Below are 20,719 nucleotides of genomic sequence, written 5' to 3'. Positions count from 1 at the left end.
CTCAGCTTCTATAAAGTGTTTTCTTTTCGTTTCCTCTTTCCCTTCGTAGAAGGGAAGATTCCACCAAAATCCATTCAATAGTTTTTATACGATGCTAATACAAATGGACAAACAAACGAACGGACAAAAATTCCAAAAATTATTTTTTTCGATTCCATAGCTTATCAACTGTTGCTGGATGACTGTTTTATATATATATGTTTCGATCCACGCGGAAAAATATGTGAATAGGAAAAAAAAAGATATCGATGAGCGATAAATTGAAATACGTAAATTTACGTATTTCTCTCTCGATATACATATTTTACGTATAAATACGTACCTGTTAGTAGCTGAAGTGGCGTCCTAAATATTTGTATCGCCAAACGTTGAAATTTGTTAATTTCTAAACTTTTGGTTTTGTTGATTCGTGGATCTCAAAGCATGATCTCAAGTACTTGAAGCTGCAAAGTTTAACCTTTCCAACTTGAACATTGCGAATCTTTAAGGCTGCAAACTTTCAAATTCGCAAATTTTCGAATTTGAAACGAGGTTAACAATTTCCAACTATAAAATTGTTTAATTGCAAAGCTTTCGAAATTTAAACTTTCCAAACTGTGGAACTGCAGAAATTGGTATATTCGAGACTTTATCGTCAAACATCGAACTCGTTCCATGTTCTTCCGCGAAGAACCGGAAATGACGGAGGATCGAAATGAGGAATTTGCAGGAAAGGGGTCAACTATCGTGAATTTTATTCGCATATTTATTCTTTCGTGCGGTTCGTTTCCTTACGTATCGTAGACGTATATCACATAATACGACGAATCTCGCCGATTTCGTACGTTCCTCTGTCCCCTCTCGAACAATCGTAATACGTTCGAGAAAGAATCGAAACTGTCCATACAAAATATTCCAACGCGAGTTACCTTCGTTCTTTTGAAATGGCATTGTCGTAACAACACTTACACTTACATACTTTATGTTTTACAGCGCATACGTGCGTATCTCGATTACGCTTGCTACAGGATGTTCAAACAAAATTCTTTCAAATCCGTTCACCATCTTGTTTCACAGACTGAAAAATGATCTCGTTAACGATCGATGATTTTTGAAGCAAGATTCGAATGCAACGCATTGAATGTCGCGTGTTCAGTGAAGGCGATCGTTAAACGCCATCATTGCGTATAACCAACGAGAAACGGTGAAAAATCTACGGAAATAATACGGTGACAACGATGACGCGACGGTTAGCCGAGAGCCTCGATAGCCAAAGGCAGCTTCGATAGCCAATAGACGCTGTTGACTTTGAAAGATAACGAAACTTGCGTTTTTAATATCCGTTTATGGTACACTGGATTCTCCCTCGTTGCTTCCCTTGCGCTCGTCGTTCTTCCTCTTCTTCGCGCTCCGACCTTCGCCACAATTCCTATTTAACTATTCCAACGAAAACAATGAACAGTTTGCCATCTCTAGGCAGCGAATCCTTCGTCGGTCCATTTGTTCTTTCTTTGTTAATTTTATCGTTTTCAGTCTCGATTTACGACTAGCTTGAGCGAATTTTTATCTCCTAAGAAACGTCTCTTTGTATTTCATTCGCTGACGGAACGAAGTAAGACACCGAAGAAGCTCGACCGTTTGTCGCGAATACTAACTACTACTAGTATATATATATATATATATATATATATATATATATATATATATATATATATATATATATTATTATATATTATATATATTATATTATATTATATATATATATATATTACTCGCGAACACACTGGTTTCTGGATAAACGATCGAACGTGCTCGATTCCGCGGCACGGATCGTTGTGCGGATGATTCGGATGGTCGACGAGGATCGTTGAGATTCTTTCGAATTTAGAACGACTGGATCCTTACTTTCGAGGTCGTCGGGTCGAAGGTGACGCGCTGAGCGCCACACCTGGCACGCTACAGTCATCTTGATTCGCTGTGCGAGTGCACCGTCGGTTCCGAGCTGGGATCTTGGTCCGAATCGTCGATGGATACACCTTGTTGAGGCACGTGCATCGAGTAGCTGGGACTCCGGTCGTTCCTGCCAACAGACACGCCTGTATCGTAACGAACATTTTTTTCGCCAATACATTTGGAAATTGTATCGGAAGAGGTGGAAGGTGGTCTTTTTGCATTATGTATCTGTTATATTTCTCCTTGATAAAAATCTAACAAATTGCGTCATCTTTTCACATGTATGCACATGGTATGCGTGTAACACGTTTGCTAGAACGTGTCTTATTCAAGGAATGTGTACGCGTTGGCTTTCGCGATCGAAAAGGATCGGTCGTGTTATTTATATTATCGTTTAAACTAAGTTTAAGCTCACCTCGTGGCTAATTGGCTGCCATCGCTGCCACGTCTCAAAGTATTCGCCCGCCGCTTGCAGAAGCATTTGCAAATAATTCTCTTGAACGCGAATCGGAAGTCTTTGCTAAAAAGCGCGTAGATACATGGATTTATCGCGGAATTGCAGTAGCCCAGCCAAAATAACACGCTAAACACCGTGGGGTGAATACAATTGGGACAGAAGGCGCGCACCAGATACATCGTGAAGAAGGGAAGCCAGCAGAGGATGAATCCGCCGACGATGATGCCCAGTGTCTTGGCTGCCTTCGTTTCCATCCGGAATCTTTTCACCTGCACCGTTAACCATTTTTCACGCATCAATTGCTTCCCGTATAGTCTTGAAATCTGTTCCTCAACCTGTTTTGTTCTAACACTCGCGTAAAGCGCGAATGGAACAACAATGCAAGGATATACCGGTCTCCTTTCCTCTCAACTTAATTTCAGTATTTCTCGAAAATTCAATGGGATACCTGAGCTTTGATATTCCTCTTTCCCATCTTCATCGCCCTGGGCTTCTCCTCGGGACCCTGGCTGAGCTCTCGCAACGACATCTCATCCCCCGTTTGACTCTCGCAGCTACTCCGCCTGCTGGGTCTCCTGGCGCTGCCAACCCTGTTGATACCGCTCACCTGTCACCGACGTATCGAACCGACTTTTAACCACAACCTTTTCTGGCGTTTTCCTCCAGGGAAACTTGTCACCAGCATTTCACGATTTTACGATAGTATTATATTCGCTTTCTATCGGCTTTTTGCAAGAATTACCGATTCAGACAAGGATAGTCAAGACAGAAATCAGCAGAACAATGTTAATCAAGGGATTTGCTAATTCCATCAGTAAGGAAAAATATATTTGATGTTAGTTGTGGACTTTTTCTAATTGTGATTTCTGATTTCGATCGAAAGTAATTAGAAGAAATTTCTTTGTAAAGTAAGAATTCCTTTGCGCAAATAGTTTCGGCAAACTATACTCGGTAGGTACGAGAACAATTATGAATTTTAAGGTAATGAATTTTTATCGGTAAGGGTGAAGGGTAGAAAGAACCGGAGATTTCGTAGCGTATCCTGCCGCTGATGCATATTTATGGCGCTCTGTAAACGCTTTTGGCTTCTCTCTTTCGCGTGGCGTGATTTACATTTCAGAAAATTGAATAGCTGCCAAAAGAAGGCGAATAAACCAACCGGTAGAGGAGATCGATCTGGAATTTTTTTAAATTCGGGAATTCGAATATACGAGCATGTATCTCTGACTTGAACTACCTCAGAGAAACAGAATACAGGGAGTCCTTCACCCTGCACGTTCTTACGATAAATGTATTATCGACAACATATATTATATATTATATATTATTTATTGTTTGTTATTTATTATTTATTGTTATTTTTAAACTGGCAGAAGAAGCAACAAGTATTATATTTAATCGGAGATTGAAGAGAACTCGTGCAAGTATTTAAAAGGCGCTATGATCTATTTGTCAGGATACGATAGTTTCAATCTATATGATCCATCGCTAAATAAAAAAAAAGTGACACCGAGGCCACTTTGAAGAAGGTCAGTACAGTGGTATACGCGGAATTACCTTGAGATGCGTGTTCCTGGGGGAGGGACACAGTTGACTGTGCGTTTGCCCGTTACTATAGTGCACGGAGGTCTGAGAACATCTCGAGGGCGTCCTCTCGAGAGTGTTACACTTTGTATTCAACGTTTCCGTGCTCGGATACGACACCGAGATCTTTATCTTTTCCCTTTTCACCGAGCTACGGCTATTCGACTCCGGACTCCTCGGGCTCCCGTTGTTACTCCCGTTGTGGACACTACCTCGACCACGGTGAATCCTCAAGGTCAACCTTTGCTCGTCGAATCTGTAAGCAATCGTCCAAAGTCCCAGAGGCTGTGTCTTTTTTTCCTTTTTTCCTTTTTAACGAAACAGAGATCGATGAAGAATAGAAAGAAAAAGAGGAAAGCAAGAAAGATGAAGAAGCTGGTTAACCCCGATAAAACTCGCAGCCAAGTCGCTGTTGATCGAACTCGTTTGAAATGACGGCAAAAATGACGAAAGAGTAGCAACGTATCACGATTCTCCATCTTTTCAATTCCTTGGGGAAGCTATGGTACATTGGATTTACCTAGAGCCAAGCATTTTCGAGCCCTTTGTCGTACGAAAGCCTTGATTAATGGCTTTCGTGGTGGAGACGGCTGCGTTGTAGATCCTCCAGTAGAAAAACAGCATGACCAGCATTGGTATATAGAAAGAGCCGAGCGCGCTGCAAGTAACAACTGTTTAATTTCATCGTACATAGAGGATGGGGCAAAAGAAGGGAGAAGGATAACTTCGTTTTACGAGAAGGAAGCATCTTTCGTCTCTCTCTCTCTCTCTCTCTCTCTCTCTCTCTCGGGCATTCTTAGAATTAGACGAGAATCGCGTTTAATGGAGCCACCTGTTTGTCAAGTCGTTTCTTGTTTTCTTTTATCGAGTCGTGGTATTTCCTCGAGTTTCTAGGAAGGTTGAAGACGAAGCGCAGGAAATTGATCGGAGAACGGTGAATTTTGTCGAGGTCCGGTCGATCAGTTGAAAATTATAAACTTAAGGATATCGAGTGAAAGATTGTGAGATTACGTAAGGTAACGGTTAATCACATTATGGGTCACGCATCGATTACAGGAAATGGTGAATATTATCGAGAGTTTTGTCAAGAAAGGATTTGTAAATGCCGTTTAATCTGATGTTAGAACGTTAGAAAAATAGATCGTTACTGCCGTCAGAAATTAATCGTAGATTTACAGGTAGAATTCGTTCGACTTGGAAAGAGGGGCGTCTATCGCATACAAATTGCTGGTTATTAAACGATTTTGGAATAAAAGGATCACATATATCGTTAAAACTTGATACAGTTGCAAGTTATTCTCTGCGATTCGATTTATAGAATATGTCGGAAGATGAGGAGCGAATGGAAGAGACGAGAGAGGAAACGTGGTATCGAAAAGGACGCGATGCGCGATAGCGAGTTTCATTGAATTTGCAGTTTCGCTTTGGCGTATCTTTTTCTATATGGCGCGGCGCGGCGACAAGATACGGAACGCTGGCACGCAGATAGCCTTGTAAACTTCGCGTCTATGGATAAAGCTACTGTTTGTCTACGGTATTGCTCTTTGTATCAGATAAGGGATCAAGTTGTGCCCCTTTGTTGGCACAGACACAATAGATGCCGATGAATAGAGAGCGTTTTATCTTTTATCTTTCGATCGCACCTGCGACGCTGGAAAAACGAAACGAACTATGCTATGAAATTCCATGTCGCGCTCACGGATCCAAGCACTGTACACCTCTGATCCGAACGATCATCTAGACAATTCAATTATGATTGATAATAAATATTTCACAGGGAAAAGAAAGTTTGATAACATTACAATGATATTTCGTAAAATACGACAAGCCACATCTCAACTCAGGCTCTCGTCTGGCGCATTTGAAAATTCAAAAATATTCGCCAATCGTTTCAATTTATTACTGTCCTCGTTCGTTCGTTATATTCCAAATGACGAAAAATCCTTCGATATAATAAATAACGACTATCGAATTTCCATGGAAAGAATTTTCATTTTTGTCGGCACGTTCGATTCGACAAATGTTCCTATTATTTCGTACGATATAACGTATATGTATATCTAGTGGAATAGAAAGAAACATCGGTAACTGCCTTTCCAAAAATACAACACGAAGCAATTCAGTTTTATACCGCAATATCTTTCCACGCGCTTATAAATACGGTCGTCGAACCATCCAATTTATACAACATTGAATCGATACGTTTGTACAACGATTGGAAAAAGTGTCTCGTTTTAATTAGAAAGAAAATTTAAATACGCATAGCGGTATATCGATAGATATTAGATTCGCAAGGAATCACACGTTGCCACTTTCCAATATTTTCCACAATGCAGACTCTACCGCATACCATTTATCATAAACATATGTAAATCAATCTGATTTGAGAGTTGATAACTCTCAGCAAATTGGACGCGATAGAATAACAAGCGAGCTATCCATGGAAATGTATTTCGAGAGAAAATACGTACATTGCCAGTTAGTTTTCCTTATCTTTCTCTGCCTAACGATAATTGTTACAGCATCGATCCACGTCAATTTTAATACGTTATTCGTTCCCGGTCTGCGTTTCTCGAAAGGAGACGATTTTACGCTTGAGCTGGAAAAGATTGAAATATCGCGAGCCAAGTGAAAATGATAACGTTGCCAGCCAGAAATGTAGGTTCGTTTGGCACACGATGGAACGCTAACCGTCTACTCGGAGGTTGATTTAGATGCAACGTCGGGCATAAACCGGCGTGGATTGATGCACACGCCGATCGCGATAACACGGTAAGAATAGACGCGACGTTTGCCAGAAAATTCAGACTTCCTGCTCGACGACTCGATAATTTCTGTTCCCGTGATGCAGCGAAACTATCGAAGGCGAAGCTTACGTGCGTCATTTCGCTTTGCTATATATATATATATATATCGTATCGTGGAGACTAGTAATTTTTCAAAGTTGTACTTTCGATCGAAGAAGGAGTATAGCAAACATGTATATAGAAAATATACATACGTATAGGGAAGGTAGCTGAATTCGCAGTATCAAAGGTATACAAGTTTCGAAACTCTGAAACGTCAACCCGTCGAAATATTATAGTTTGGAACCGTCAAACCGTCGAAATATCTTAACTTTCGGATATCAAAGTGTCGAAATTTTGAAATTTTCAAATTTCTATTCCCGTAAATTCGACTCTTAACTCTCTTGATTCGTAATTACGAATTCCTCGTCGCAAATAATTTCTTTTCAAAATCTCCATCAGCCGAATTGCCAATTACCGCTGTGACGTAGATCCTACGCCATTCTAACGACACCAGCTTTTCTTAAATGTTCGATCCGAGGATTTCAAGAATCAACTTTATCTTGACGATATCTTTTCCCTACTACCGTTTTCTTTCCTTACCTGTAAACGACGTAGCCTGCGTCGTTTGTCAGTTCACAGATCCAGGGACACGGTTTCACCGGGATGAGTATAGTGGTGGTGTTGAACGGTCCGTTCTGAGCGAACGTCGCGTTGTACGTGGGGTGAGACTGCGAAACGAGCGCAAAAATGTACAAGGACGCCGTGTAACGAGCGAACAAACTGTCGACGTCGATGGTAGTTACCCGTTTGTCTTTCCAGCCGACCAGGGGTGGGAAACAGATAACGAAGCTCAAGATCCACACGGTTGCCACTAACAGTCTTGCCCTTCTCGGTGACATGATCTAGATTTTAAAGGGTTATGATAACAGACTTACTGAAACACCGTGAATAATAAAGCTAATAATAAAACAAAGGGAGTAAATATCGGTAAAACAAGAATTTTAACAACCGAATTCAGTGTCTTTAGGCGTTAAATTTGTCAGATTTTGTTTTATTCTTCGAAAGAATTTGCCATCTCCGAGTATTTTTTACTTCGCATTATTGGAAAAGGATACGCGGAAACGTTTCGACATGTTGGGAAATTTCTAAATATCGGGCATCTTTACGACGATCGTTATTCGATGCCTTTAGAAAACCTTTGGGAATCTTGCAAAATCTTTTGAAATATTTAAGAATTCCTAGAAAATATACAGAAATATAGAAGCCGGCAAGTGAAACCGCCTCGAATGGTCGGAAAATCCCTTCGAGGATTTTCTCAAATTTGAACGTGCACGATGGTCAAACAAACCACTAACGATTCTTTACATTTTCCGTAACAATTATAATGCGATAATATTTTCACTGAAAAAAACAAACAATTACCAACAATTCTCTGTATCTATATATCTTATTATTTGTGTAATATATCACGATAATGTAATAAAGCGAAAATTGGACATTTATTCAGACCATTCGATATTGAAGAAGGTTTTAGCTACACGTGCTTCTGCAAGAAACTTCTCCGTAGACGTACGAAACAAAATTAAACGTTCGGATCGCAGAATTTCGTGGAACAGAGTGGTAACAACGTTATTACGAAGCGGTCGCGAAAGTCAAACGTTGCAAGTTGAACAAACGATCGATCAATTAAGCCGTTGGAAGGGAAACGTCGAATACAGGGACTATTTGAGGTGGAAACAGAGGCGTATAGAATAGGAGGCGGCAAACAGAAGCGTAGAATAGAAGAGAGGAAACAGAGGCGTAGAATAGTAGACAAATGGCTTTATCGAGCGTTCCCATAGCTGTACACCTTGTACCGCGAAATCGAATAATCGGTAAATGGTACTTGCCTGAGGATAACTCACTGGCCTGGTCACTGCTAAGTATCTATCCAGGCTGATGGCGCACAAATTCAATATCGATGCCGTGCACATCCATACGTCCACCGCCAGCCAGATCGAGCACCATAGATCACCGAATATCCACACCTTTCAACATAACGTACAAAAGTCACAAATTCGAAAAACGTTTCAACAATGTTCTCCCATCCTATTATATTATATTCGTTCATTTTTCAAACGTTCAAATATACTTGAATCCGTAATCCGTAATTATGCGACAAGTTTTTCAAAGTAGGTGTCATGTACACGATATACATCGAGGTAATTGCTACTATTTTATCATAAAGGGGAGTGATTCGGTCTAAAAATTGAAAAATTCAAGCTTCCCTTTTACATCTGCCATTCTTTTATTCGTCTGGCCTCGTATAAATTTTCCTCTCATTTCATTCGTTTTTAGGCAACCAAGTTGCACGGTCGCGGTGGAATCCACGTTTTCACCGATACATCCTCCGCAAGCTACGACACCTTCGTCTATCCCCTATTCTTCGTTTCAATCTTCTCGTCTTCTCCGCAACGCCGAAACTAATACTTCGTATATCCTATCGCCGGGTAAAACCCGACCCGAGAAACGTCGCTCGACTACGCGTACTAGAACGCGGTTTTACCTTTTCAGATAACCTCGGCTTTTTTCTTTTTACTAATTTTTACTAATACTAGTAACTAATATCGTGTTAAAAGACCAAAACTAAAACTTCCGATTTACGCAATTTACTCGATTCGTCTTTTCGTACGAAGATATTGTACGAATAGAAAGAAAACCGTTTTCTCTAGAAATCTTCTCAGCCACGATACTACGACAAAGATAATTGAGAGTAGCAAAGTAGTATTTTTACATTTGTGGCTGAATTACATCGACCGGGTTACCCAAAGTCCATCGGGTCGTCCGTTATCTTCGAGATAAGAGGAGAACGTGGCATGACACCCTGGATCTGGACGTCTGGCCAACGCGGCAACGGGCCGCTGCACTCGATAGGTGTAACGCGGATTGGCGGCTGACTGTACTGTACCGTACAGTGCACGTGTATACGCTGGTAGCCGGTGCAACCACCTGTTCCCAATTACTTCTGTCCCTGCCTCTGTTCCATTCGATTAATATACCCTCGTTGCGCCAACCTCTATTCCGCAATAACGCTTGTTATTAATACCGATCAGCGGAATATTCGAAGATAACCGTACCGTGGATACCAATTAACCGTTTTCTCGTTCATCGGCCAGAATCGTTAGTGAAATCATTAATGAAAGTTTCGCATATCGATTACTCGTGCGGTTTATACACATTGCCAGGTTACTCGGAACGAATTAATTATCGATCGCCTGCGGATGTTTGCGCGCTGCTCAGAAATTTGCCAAGCTTTGTACAGACGGAAGCACGGTTATCTATCTCTCAAAAATGATCTAAATTCATCTTTGTTCTTTATCTTCTAGCAAATATCGTATTCATGGAGAATTATGTTTGGAACGGAAATCGTGACTGGCTATTCAAACTGGCGATTCCTTTCAACATGTTCGATTTCAATTTCATTCGAAAATTCGCAGTTGTAATTGCGAAAGTAACTTTCGGCCAATAAAAATGTTCATTCGCTTGCTTTTCATCGACGCGGTATATTCTTCGATAAATAAGCAGAGTGCAATTATCTTGGAAAAAGTCGCGTTGCGATTTACGCTATATCAACGATCAACAATTTAATTTATAACAAATTTTAGATAAAACTAAACGCCTCGTATTCTTAAATGCTCCATAAGGGCTATGAAATTTCCATTTCGTTCCTTTATTTACAATCTTTTAAATACTTATCGAATACTTGTCTCGATATCCACATTGATTCTTGCGTTTCTGATTTTTCATCACGAGGATTATTCCTGTTTTCACAATAGAATTATGATTAATTATTACACATTGATCTGATACGGTGCGCTGTATGCTTAGAGAGGAGCAAGCTTTGAAACGATTGTTCGTTCGCCTCCTTGGAATTTAACTCTTTCACCTCGATTATTTTCCAATTCTTTTTGCTCAGTCAGTGAATTCTTTCAGTTCTTTAGATAATCATTTTTTTTATTCGTCCGTTAACCTCCCGGTATTTTCTCCCAACTTTTTTACCCATTTTTTAATCAATGTTAAATTACTTTAGCCTTTTATCGCAACTTACTTTTTAATATTTCAGCCGCTCTAAAGTATTTTACTCTAATTTTTTACCTACTTTTCTCTTTCAAATTCCGATTAGCAACTTGAATATCAAATTTGTCATCGTTCCAGGTATATGAAAAATCGATGAATCGAGTATTCTTAAAAATTATTCCAGCAATTTGAAATTAAACACGCTTTCATTAATATGGCAAGAGAATTGTACGAAATGATGGCGAATACAGATGATTTTGATAAATAATACAGAAAGCATGTTATATTCCGTTCATCGCTTTCTCGTTTTAACGCTCGAGTTTCGTTCGTCTACGATCCCCGGTCTATAACGTACAGTCAGCGGTCTATGCTAACCAGATACATACCAGATACATTCCAACTATCGTTGAAATCTAATAATTTACCTGTATGTTTATATTTTGCATACCAAATATTTTATATACAGTGTGTATGTATATGAAATATGAAATATGAAATACCATGGTGACGCAAATATTTCTCATGTAAATGTCCGTTAACACGTCTTCGTTTCCTCTTTTACCAAACATCGCTTTATATAGTATTCGCTATACAAAAGAAAGAATCACTTCTTTATTTAAAATTCGACCGACCGTTCGAACAAAGAACAGTAAATTTGAAGTAGAAATCTGTCATCCCTAGAAATTAGATAATAAGGACGAAAGACATAGAGGCCGACATTTTCTTACTAAATAATCCTTTAAACGCACATACAACGATAAAAAAAAAGAATCAGTTGTCTACCTATGTATAGAAATATAAGGTATAGAAGGTATAATGTATAGAAATAAGGTATATCCTCGAAACACCCAAGAAAAAGTTTGCGAGAAAGGCAATTCCATCTACGCATTTCGAAAGCTGTGTTCGAAAATTAAATAAAAATAAAGATCTAAAATGGACATATATAACGAAACAAGGAGAACCGTTTCTATCTGTGAAATTCCTGGATCCACCCATTCGATAAACCAACGATAAATCCCATCTATCGCGAATTCTATCTAGCTGTAAATCCAAATCCCAGTTTCTTCGTGCGGAATACCAGGCGCAACGATTCACCGCTCTCATCCCCCTGGCTAGAAACGTTCATCTTTCGGAGGGGGGCCAGGGAGGAACGAAGGACGAAAGCCGGCAAACTGTTGCGCTTAACCCATCCCCGTCCGCGGTTATTTCGGCTGCACGCTTTTTGCCACGAGTTCTTCAGGGCTCGCGATTATAGCGCGTTGAACGTTATCTTTGATAGTCGAGATAATTGTATCGAGGTGTTGTTCACTAGGCATGTCCGCGTCTTTCATTTATGCGTGTAACAGATATTTCAACGGATGATTGTTCTTTTCTATTTTTAATCTTTATTATGAAGAGGTGATTTCGTTGTCGATTCTTATATTACTCGTCTCTCGTATTATTTCTTCTACTTTATTTATTTATCATTTTATTTTTCCGCTATTACGTCTCGATCAAGTACGGCGTTAATTTGATAATTTTTAGTATGCAGAAATATAGGGGAAGTTTAGTAACGTCCTAGGGGATATCGACACGTACATAGGTAAATTTCTCCTTTTCTTTAGTTTTCTCGTTTCTTTTTCTCTTCGTTAGATTTTCCTCGATTCGAACAAGATATCGAAAGATCATGATCCTTTCACGAATAACTTAACCGTAACGGTTAACGAATCTTATCTCTATACGCGCAACAAAAACTGCCCCGAGCTCTTCAACAAAATAAAAACTTTACCAAATAAATTCACCGTGCCTTGACTTTCGACCAGCAAACAATTCTAAACCAAAAATATCATCGTGCAAAAAATCCTACTCCCTCTGGAAATCATGAAAGCAATACCGGAAGTGGGACGAACGTTTAACAGGCTAGTATTCGCGCATCGTCGCTCCGATATTCTGTTCGTCCGCAAGTCTCGAATTTCGCCGCAGATTCACGTTCCAGAGCTCGTCGTTGGTCGCTTCGCCGTTATACTTGCCTTTTGATAGGTAGAAAAGAAGAAAAAGAAAAAAAGGAAAGAAAAGGAAAAAGAGGAAGAGAAGAACGACGAAAGAGAAAGAAAAGAGACGATGGTCGATAGGTAAACCATCGAACGGACGAGAGATCGGCGCGCAACGAGATTCGTTGCTGAACGACGAAGAATCGTCTATCGGGATGCAGTGTTTCTATCGTTGCATGCGTCTCGTTTCTATTTGATGCCGAGGCGTTCTAATTTTGAGATATAAAACACGATATATTACCGTTGTACGGTTGTGTTCGCGTAGAAAACGGATTTTCGAACCATTTTCTGTGGCTGAAGCTTTTTCGAGATCGCTTTTTAGGGCTCGAATCGAGGAGATGGTTGCAAATGATTTTCCTTCTGTTTTGCCGATTAATTTTTTGTATTTGACAGATCGTGTCGAATGTATAAATTACTAAACTTGGTCGAAACGATAGAATTTTAACGGAGAAACAAAGTAAATACAGATATTTCACGAATAATCTCACCTTAAAAACTTCCCATGTAGCGCTGAACGGAAGCACAGCCAAACCGACCATGAGATCCGCTACCGCGAGGCTGACGATGAACATATTCGTGACGTTTCGCAGTTTGCTGGTATGATAAACAGCCAGTATCACCAGCACGTTACCCAGGACCACCATCACGTTGACGATCGCGAGCACGATCAGAGTAACCAGAATCCACGGGCCGGACCACTCGACGCGCTCGTACAGGGCAGCACATGCGGTCGCGTTCAGCTCTCGCATTTTAGTTGGCAAGCTGTCGCGCCGCGTCTCCAACTACCGAGCACCACTTTCGGCTGAACAAACCCCCGAATCCAGACCCTCGATCGACTCTACTGGGAAAACGTGGCGCGATCGCTTGCACCTCCATAACGACGCGAACCGATTAACGATCGATCGATCAACGGCTGATCATCGGTCGTTTTCAACCGATATCGGTCTTCGCGTTCCCTTTCGCTTCCTTCGTCTCTTTTAACTTTTGCTCTTTTCTGTTCGATTTCACCAACGTTTACGAGGCTTTTGCGTGTCGCGGAGCGTTATTGCAAGCTGAAACGACAGAGCGGTAAATTCAGTTATGTCTCTTTTTTCAATTCTTTCGATTGTTTAAACGTTACGGAGAATTTGTAGTAATGCTTCTCCTTTTTCGGTTTCACCAACGCTTAGTCTTAATCGGGCATTCGTTTTTGGATGTTACGAACTTGAAGACGGATTCTTTGAACTTTTTTGAAAAATATACCACGCTTCGTTTCTTCGTTTATAGTATTTCGACTTTAATCGGTGAATTCTTTACTTCTGTCAGACATGTTCGAACAACCTAAACGTTTTGAGGAATTTCTTATTTTCTGAACCGGATATAATGGATCTTAATCAGCTGGTCGAAGATGAACAAGCATTCATCTTTCCTTTTTCTACATCCTTCCTTTCCAGCTCTACAGATTCCTTCGCTCGTCCGATATGTAATTATTTCACTTGGCATTCACTCGATAATCAACGCTTGATTGATCGCATACGCATGACCGTGTTAGGAAAGTATAATTGTCAAAAGTAGAAATTATCTCTCTTCTTCGGCAGTTGACTAATAAATTCTTCTAATATCATTTCATGCTTTGCTTCGTCGTTTCTCGCCACCAATATCCATATATTTATATTCTCACTTTCCTACTTCGATTACGAAACTATCGTCAAAGTCGCTTTTCACTAACGTTTTCTCTTCCAATCTCTTGCCCCGACAACTCGGCTCAAGAAAGAACAGTGAAATCTATCAGCGTCTTCGAGATTTACCATTCACCGCCAATTCGACAAACACCGTCTTTCCACTCTTCTTACTTCTCCTTCGTTCGTTCTTGTTCTTCTTCAGCGGCTGATTTCCCGTATTGTTTCGTCTCTTTTCATTCGTCAGCCAGCTAATTTCGCCTGCATTCCCTTTATTCTACTCGCAGTTTGCTAAACGGATCATCCTGTCGTCGCCTGCAGGGTTAGCTCCAATCGGTCGATCTAATTACTTCTTGTACTCGGGCAATTCCGTTAATAGAACCCCTTCACCGCCTCTGAACAGTCCCTCGATCAAGCCACGCTCCTCTCCGTGCCGTATAAACGTTCTTATTTAAACACAGAAACCATTCAACTGCCTTTAAATCACAGCATTCCAAGCACCGGAACGCTTCGACAGTTTGCGTTATCCTCTTATCTTTGATCGAGAAAGGAATTCACCACCGAAAGTCAAGTTCAACTATCTATCGATCTAATGCGCGAAATGTACGATTTTTTAAGATCGACATATTTAATATTCCTTCCTGAATGACTTTATTCGATACCTATCTTTCTTGTATTTTATTTTATTTCAAAGAGTCGTACGCAGTCCGATCGCTTTTTTAACGGATTAATGCACAATCACCGATATTTGTTATTCTTTTATCACACACTTTTATTCCGCTGTCACTAACCACAGGGTTTTAGAACAGACTTTTTTACAATATTTTTTACAGCTTGAAATTGTCTATACGATATCTATCCGTTTGTTTTATTTTATTTAGAATCACCCTGTAGAACTTTATTCGTTTTATCACTAAACGCACGACAACCATTTGTATTCGAGTTTAACACGAGTACCGGAGATTGCCGAAGAACTGAAAGTGGAAACGTCAAGTTTCACCGATTTCTAGCACGAACGAATTATCATCCGCGACTTAACTCTGTAGCCTAACGTGTTGAAAGTGTCTGCGATTATACGAAATAAATTTTCTAGAGGAATTTTCGAGACAAAAAAGGGGTAGAAAGTTTGATCGATTCAAGTTCTATTCGTGACCACCCTCTAATAGACATCTTCCTTCTAGGGCGACTTCAATTATCTCAGCGGTTGTTCCGGCCCTGAGAGTTTGTCACACACCTTCGGTTGCTAATTCCAGCTCGAGCCTCTCTTCCACTTCGACTTTTTCCACGCCTTCAACGATTTTAACAAGATTTTACTTCGATTTCATTAAACGTATCCGCCGTCGCGTCGTTTCAACTTTCTCTTCCTTCCTTTTCTATCCTTTAGTCGGCAGAGAGACGGTTGCCCGTTCGTCGAGGATGGCGGTCCTCCGTCTCGCGTTCACTCAGGAAATTTCGGTTCACCGTCACCGACGTGTCCCGATTCTATTGCATCGAGAAAATCGCACCGGCACGCTGACGCTGCTCGTTCTACTCTCGTGTTTCGCCCATTTCCACTCCCACCTTTTACTACCAGCTTCTTCACCCTTTATTCCACCCGATTTCCTTCTACTTTTCCTTCTCTTTTGGGTTTTTCGGCCTACTAAAGTTGATTCACGATAAAGAGCAATTGTGCGATACTTGTACGATTTTTCGTAATGCTTTTGTTGGTTTCGCAACCTTTCAGCATCAATTCTATGATCCCTTTATACTGTTGTCGATGTATTAAAGTTTGTTTATGATAAAGAAGATCCGAGTGATTTTAGTAGAATTTTGATAACGAGACAGGTTTTATATTTATGGAATTTTGACTAAAGGTAATGTATCTCGCCCTATACTTACGTATAGCATACGTATGTGTGTTCATAATTTTTCGCATAATTTTTAATTGATGCAATCGCGTAAATTCCCTAAACTACTGGGATCAACCGTTTTTGACGTTAATTTCTGTTTCTGCGCTTCCATACTAGTCTGTAATTTTTTAATATTCTTCCGAATCTTTATTCAAATTCATTTTCACCAGCAATTTTCCCGATTTCTTCGTAACTTTCATTATTAATAGGAATAATTACTTGCGTCTCACGTGCCCCGACTCATCCTCTAAGCCCTTTCAAGATGCAGAAACTATTTCCTCGAAATAAAAAAGTCTCGTGTTCTCTGTATTGCTTCTTAGAAACTTTCCTCAAGTCCATCTACTTTATTATAAGTTTGTAAATATCCGTACCGAAATACTTTTCGTTAAAGGAAAACGCGTGGCGAAGGGGGAAAGGTTAGAAAATCGACTGTTTTCCAAGATTTTCCACCCTGTCTTTTTTATCCTTACATCTCACGAGAGTATCGAACGCCTTTCTAGCCGCGACGGAGGACCATGGACGGAGGATCCACCGTGCTTCCAGATATTATTTCATTGCCAACACGATGTATTTTGGCAACAGTGACGATGAATCAGTCAGACGTTGGTGCTTTTTCCGCAGATCTTTCTAGTGATTTCGCGGTTTCCTACGGCTCTGCTACGAAGAATTTCTCAGCTTCCTCCAACTCTGTCTTCTAAACGTCTGCTTCTTTCTGTGGAGAAATTCCAAGTATCTGGTTTTTTTCAACGAATCCAGTCTTCTTCAAATTATTATTTCTCGCGTGATATGTTTTCCAAACTTGTCGAAAACTTTCGATAACATCTTTCCGTTGTGTGATTTTAACCTCATAATTTTCTAGATCCAGAAATCTTGTAATAAATCGAAAAATTCTTGAGTATATTTTCACATCCGATTCTTTATTACCATTTTCTTCTCGTTTTCTTTTAAAAATCAAATATTCGAACTTTGAAAAATTATGTTCTTTGCTATTATCGACGTTCTTTGATTTTCCTCTTTCTGTATTTCGATCTCATTCTATACAGACATTTCAACAGATCAAGAAATTTTACTGTTACTCTTTATACGAGAATCTTTCAACAGTTTCAGGATTTTCTTCTTCACGGTTTGAAGCTTTAACGTTCGTCCTTTTATACGAGGTACACTAACTAACTATTCGAGAAATTTTCTTCTTTTGTTTCGAACTTGGAGGGCTTAACGAATTTAACGATTCTCTTTGTAGTTTCGTCTGCAAACTTCCTTTCCAGCTACCATAGTATATAGTCTTCGAATTTTTATTTGCAGATATAAATTACTCGGATCTTTTGTTCAAATTAAAATAGTTAATTCAATACGGATTTTTCAATCCCGTTCAACCTTTACGATTTTCAAACAATTTTATATAAAATTTTCTTTTGTAACAGTAATCCTCTAATAAGAATCATATTTTACTATATTCTTCGACGGATCTAATTCAGTCTAAATTCCATTCAGCTCAAAACTCAGAGCTATTCGTTATTCTATTTTTCGTAACATCGATCGTCTCTTTTATTCGACTCTCTATTAGACTTTGCAATTTACTTTATATTTTTCAACGAATGCAATTTAGTCGAAAATTCAGTGCTCTACTTTAGTACTTTCTTTTATAAACTTCATAACTTTTTCACGATATTCCAAATTTGTTTTCTCTTGCGTATCAGTTATTCGATAGCGTGTTTTATCTACGTCAGTTGGAATAGCACCAAAGTACTTATGATTCGACGACGAATCCTGGCTATTTCGATACAACCGAAATCGTTTCTTCGAATCGCGGTGTTTCGACGAAACCAAAAATTCAGCATCGGGCACAGCCAGGTGTTTCTCGAAGCCGAGTACCGAAGAACGACTCCTATTGGGCGACGTTCCCCGCGGAACGATCGATAGCCGCGGAGCTTACAATTACGAGCATATTTTTCCGTGTCCCCAGCCTCGGTTTTCGGTCTCTCGATCACTACACATACGAGTATATTATTTGATAGGTACACGCGTCGAAACACGCAGCACGTGTGCACATACGCAGCGATTTCGTTATTTTTATCGCGACGTTCGAATATAATCGTTATTACGAAGACAAATCACAGCCACTGCGGATGATCGACCAAGATCGATTGATTTTCGTTCTACAAGAAGTGGAAATCTGCCTCTGAGAAGATTGACGAGGACCGACTAAATGATCTTGCGACACTTGGCACGGAGCGTGTACCTCAGCAATCTGAAGCGCGTCTCCTCCTTGATGCGCTTCGCTCGCATTATTTTTTCCAGCAAGTTGATAGACCTTGTTGGGCTGCCCCACCGGAGAACCGTATTCTTGGCATGTGCTTTGTGGAATCTGAAAAAGAAAACAGAGGTTTTAGGTCGTTGTTTTGTGAGGAAAATGTATGTGTATTGCTGTTTCCAGATAACATATAACGTATAGCAAACAAAGGATTATTTTGTTGAAAAAGAAGCAGATCAATTCAAAAACTCATTTCAAAACTAGAGATCAGTTCAACTCCGTACAATATTATTCTATTATTAAAAATATCCAAATGCCTAGGGAAAGAATAAAAAATTATGAAAATTTTCGAAACGAATACGTTTCATTTTTATCATAATTCGAACGAAATGTGATGAGAGAGAGAGAGAGAGAGAGAGAGAGAACAGCCAAGTGTGCATCGCGGTCGGAAGATGATTTCGTTCACGCAGCAACCGGAAACCGCGTTGGAGATGGACAAGGATCGCTGAAATGCGAATTCATGCAAGGTTGCACCTCGCGAATTAAGGCACGCCATTTTTGTTCACCGATGTATGTCCAGCTTTTGTCTTCAACGCGATTTTTCACCCTTTTTCACCCTCTCCCTTATTTGACCATCGACGAAAATCGTCAACGAACAATAATTGCGCCCGACAGACTAGACGGTACATACGTTCGTTTCTTTGTCTTTCTTTTTATATTCTCTAATTAACCAGGAAACAACCAATCACTCGTAGTCACGTGGCAAAAATGATCGGTCGATTTTATTGAAATCGAGGTATCGTGGATGCCGGTAGAAATTTTCTTGGTAAATGGAATGAATTAATTGTTTCCAAATCCATCTAAAACTTTGTTTATATCAAATATCATTCAAAAACCAACGTGAACTGTATTTATGGAAATTAGACTAGAAGATACGGCTGACCGAGCATGCACCTATTCTACTTGCTCGGCCATACCGAATCGGACAAATTAAATTTCTAATGAATTTTCTACTGAAAAAAAGAAAAAAAGATATATGTACATATATCGATTTATATGACACGATTAATTCCTTTTTCCGTTTCAAATTTTGATAGTTGAGACTCCGCCTTTAGTTTTTATTTTTCATATAAAAATCATTTGTACGAGGTAGGAGTGTCGAGTATTTGAAGATTAACTTTCCAAGGTTATTTTTTTATTATGTACATTAAATTTCTTATTTTATCGAAAAATGTTATAAGCCCTTATGGCGTTAAAAGATCATAATAATAATGTGCGATGATTCAAGATTAACTTATCAATCACTTATAATATTTGTGGTTTTTCTATCTTTTGCAGTGTTAGGAAAAGCAACGAGACTCACTCGTTGTTAGAGAAATTTCATTTATTGGAAAACAGTCATTATGTATTTTAATTGTAGCAAGTATCATAAAGGATCCTTGAGAAATTTTCATCCTGTAACCAAGAATTCAGCCGACATAGCTTCACAAAAAATAAATAGAGAATAAAATTTCCACCAAATTTATATTAAATCCGAAAGAATGAAGGAAGCAAGACAAAATCATCCATTCCTGATTCTCGATTCCCGAGACGCATCAAAAACATGAAACATCTCTTGCTTATCTATTCTCGAATTTAGCGAAAACTGGTGCAGCAATGTTTTCTTGCTGTTACGATTCCTCTGGAAAATCAAATAATCGGAATTACCAGGCAAAAAGCGAGAGGGCACAGAACCATGCTCGTTACATTGGTTGGTTACCTTCGACGCAAAACAGGAAATCCTGTAGTCTCAGCGAAATGTCAGCGGGTATCACGGGTAGCCAGCATTTAATTTAACAGAAATTCCTAATAAGGTATGGTTGCATCCCAGTCGGTTAACACCGAAACAATTCGTTTAAAGCTGTTACGCGGGTGTATCTATGTGTAGGAACGTGCACGCTGCCAGAAGCTAATTAATGGTAGACGGAACGCTTTCGCGGTGTCGTGAACTTGCTAAAAGAAGAACTTTGTCGACTTTGTATACGTCTGTGTAGCCCGTCCATGTTGCAACCTGACACGATATGTTCCTTTCGG

General features: G+C 39.6%; 1 protein-coding gene across 8 annotated transcripts in view; it reads right to left on the bottom strand.

Annotated features, from left to right (window-relative positions):
* Positions 1-726: 726 nt before the first annotated feature.
* LOC122575607 (octopamine receptor Oamb) overlaps positions 727-20,719 on the bottom strand; it is a 111,854-nt gene continuing 91,861 nt past the window's right edge. For 3 of the 8 annotated variants that reach the window (XM_043744759.1, XM_043744760.1, XM_043744761.1), the window contains 9 exons: positions 13,337-18,760; positions 8,652-8,789; positions 7,566-7,664; positions 7,363-7,490; positions 4,494-4,631; positions 3,947-4,229; positions 2,838-2,996; positions 2,348-2,658; positions 727-2,059 (listed from right to left, as the gene is read on the bottom strand). In XM_043744759.1, the coding sequence (XP_043600694.1) occupies positions 1,942-2,059; positions 2,348-2,658; positions 2,838-2,996; positions 3,947-4,229; positions 4,494-4,631; positions 7,363-7,490; positions 7,566-7,664; positions 8,652-8,789; positions 13,337-13,597 (1,635 nt within the window). In that variant the 5' untranslated portion in view covers positions 13,598-18,760 and the 3' untranslated portion in view covers positions 727-1,941. Of the gene's footprint in view, positions 2,060-2,343; positions 2,659-2,837; positions 2,997-3,946; positions 4,230-4,493; positions 4,632-7,362; positions 7,491-7,565; positions 7,665-8,651; positions 8,790-13,336; positions 18,761-20,719 lie in introns of those variants that run through there. The other 5 variants (XM_043744762.1, XM_043744763.1, XR_006319480.1 and 2 more) reach the window with 4 other exon arrangements.

The sequence above is a fragment of the Bombus pyrosoma genome, linkage group LG15, assembly GCF_014825855.1.
Source record: "Bombus pyrosoma isolate SC7728 linkage group LG15, ASM1482585v1, whole genome shotgun sequence".
Taxonomy (NCBI): Eukaryota; Metazoa; Arthropoda; class Insecta; order Hymenoptera; family Apidae; genus Bombus; species Bombus pyrosoma.
The sequence above is the reverse complement of the archived record's forward strand: the minus strand, read 5'-3'. Positions and strand labels throughout refer to the sequence as shown.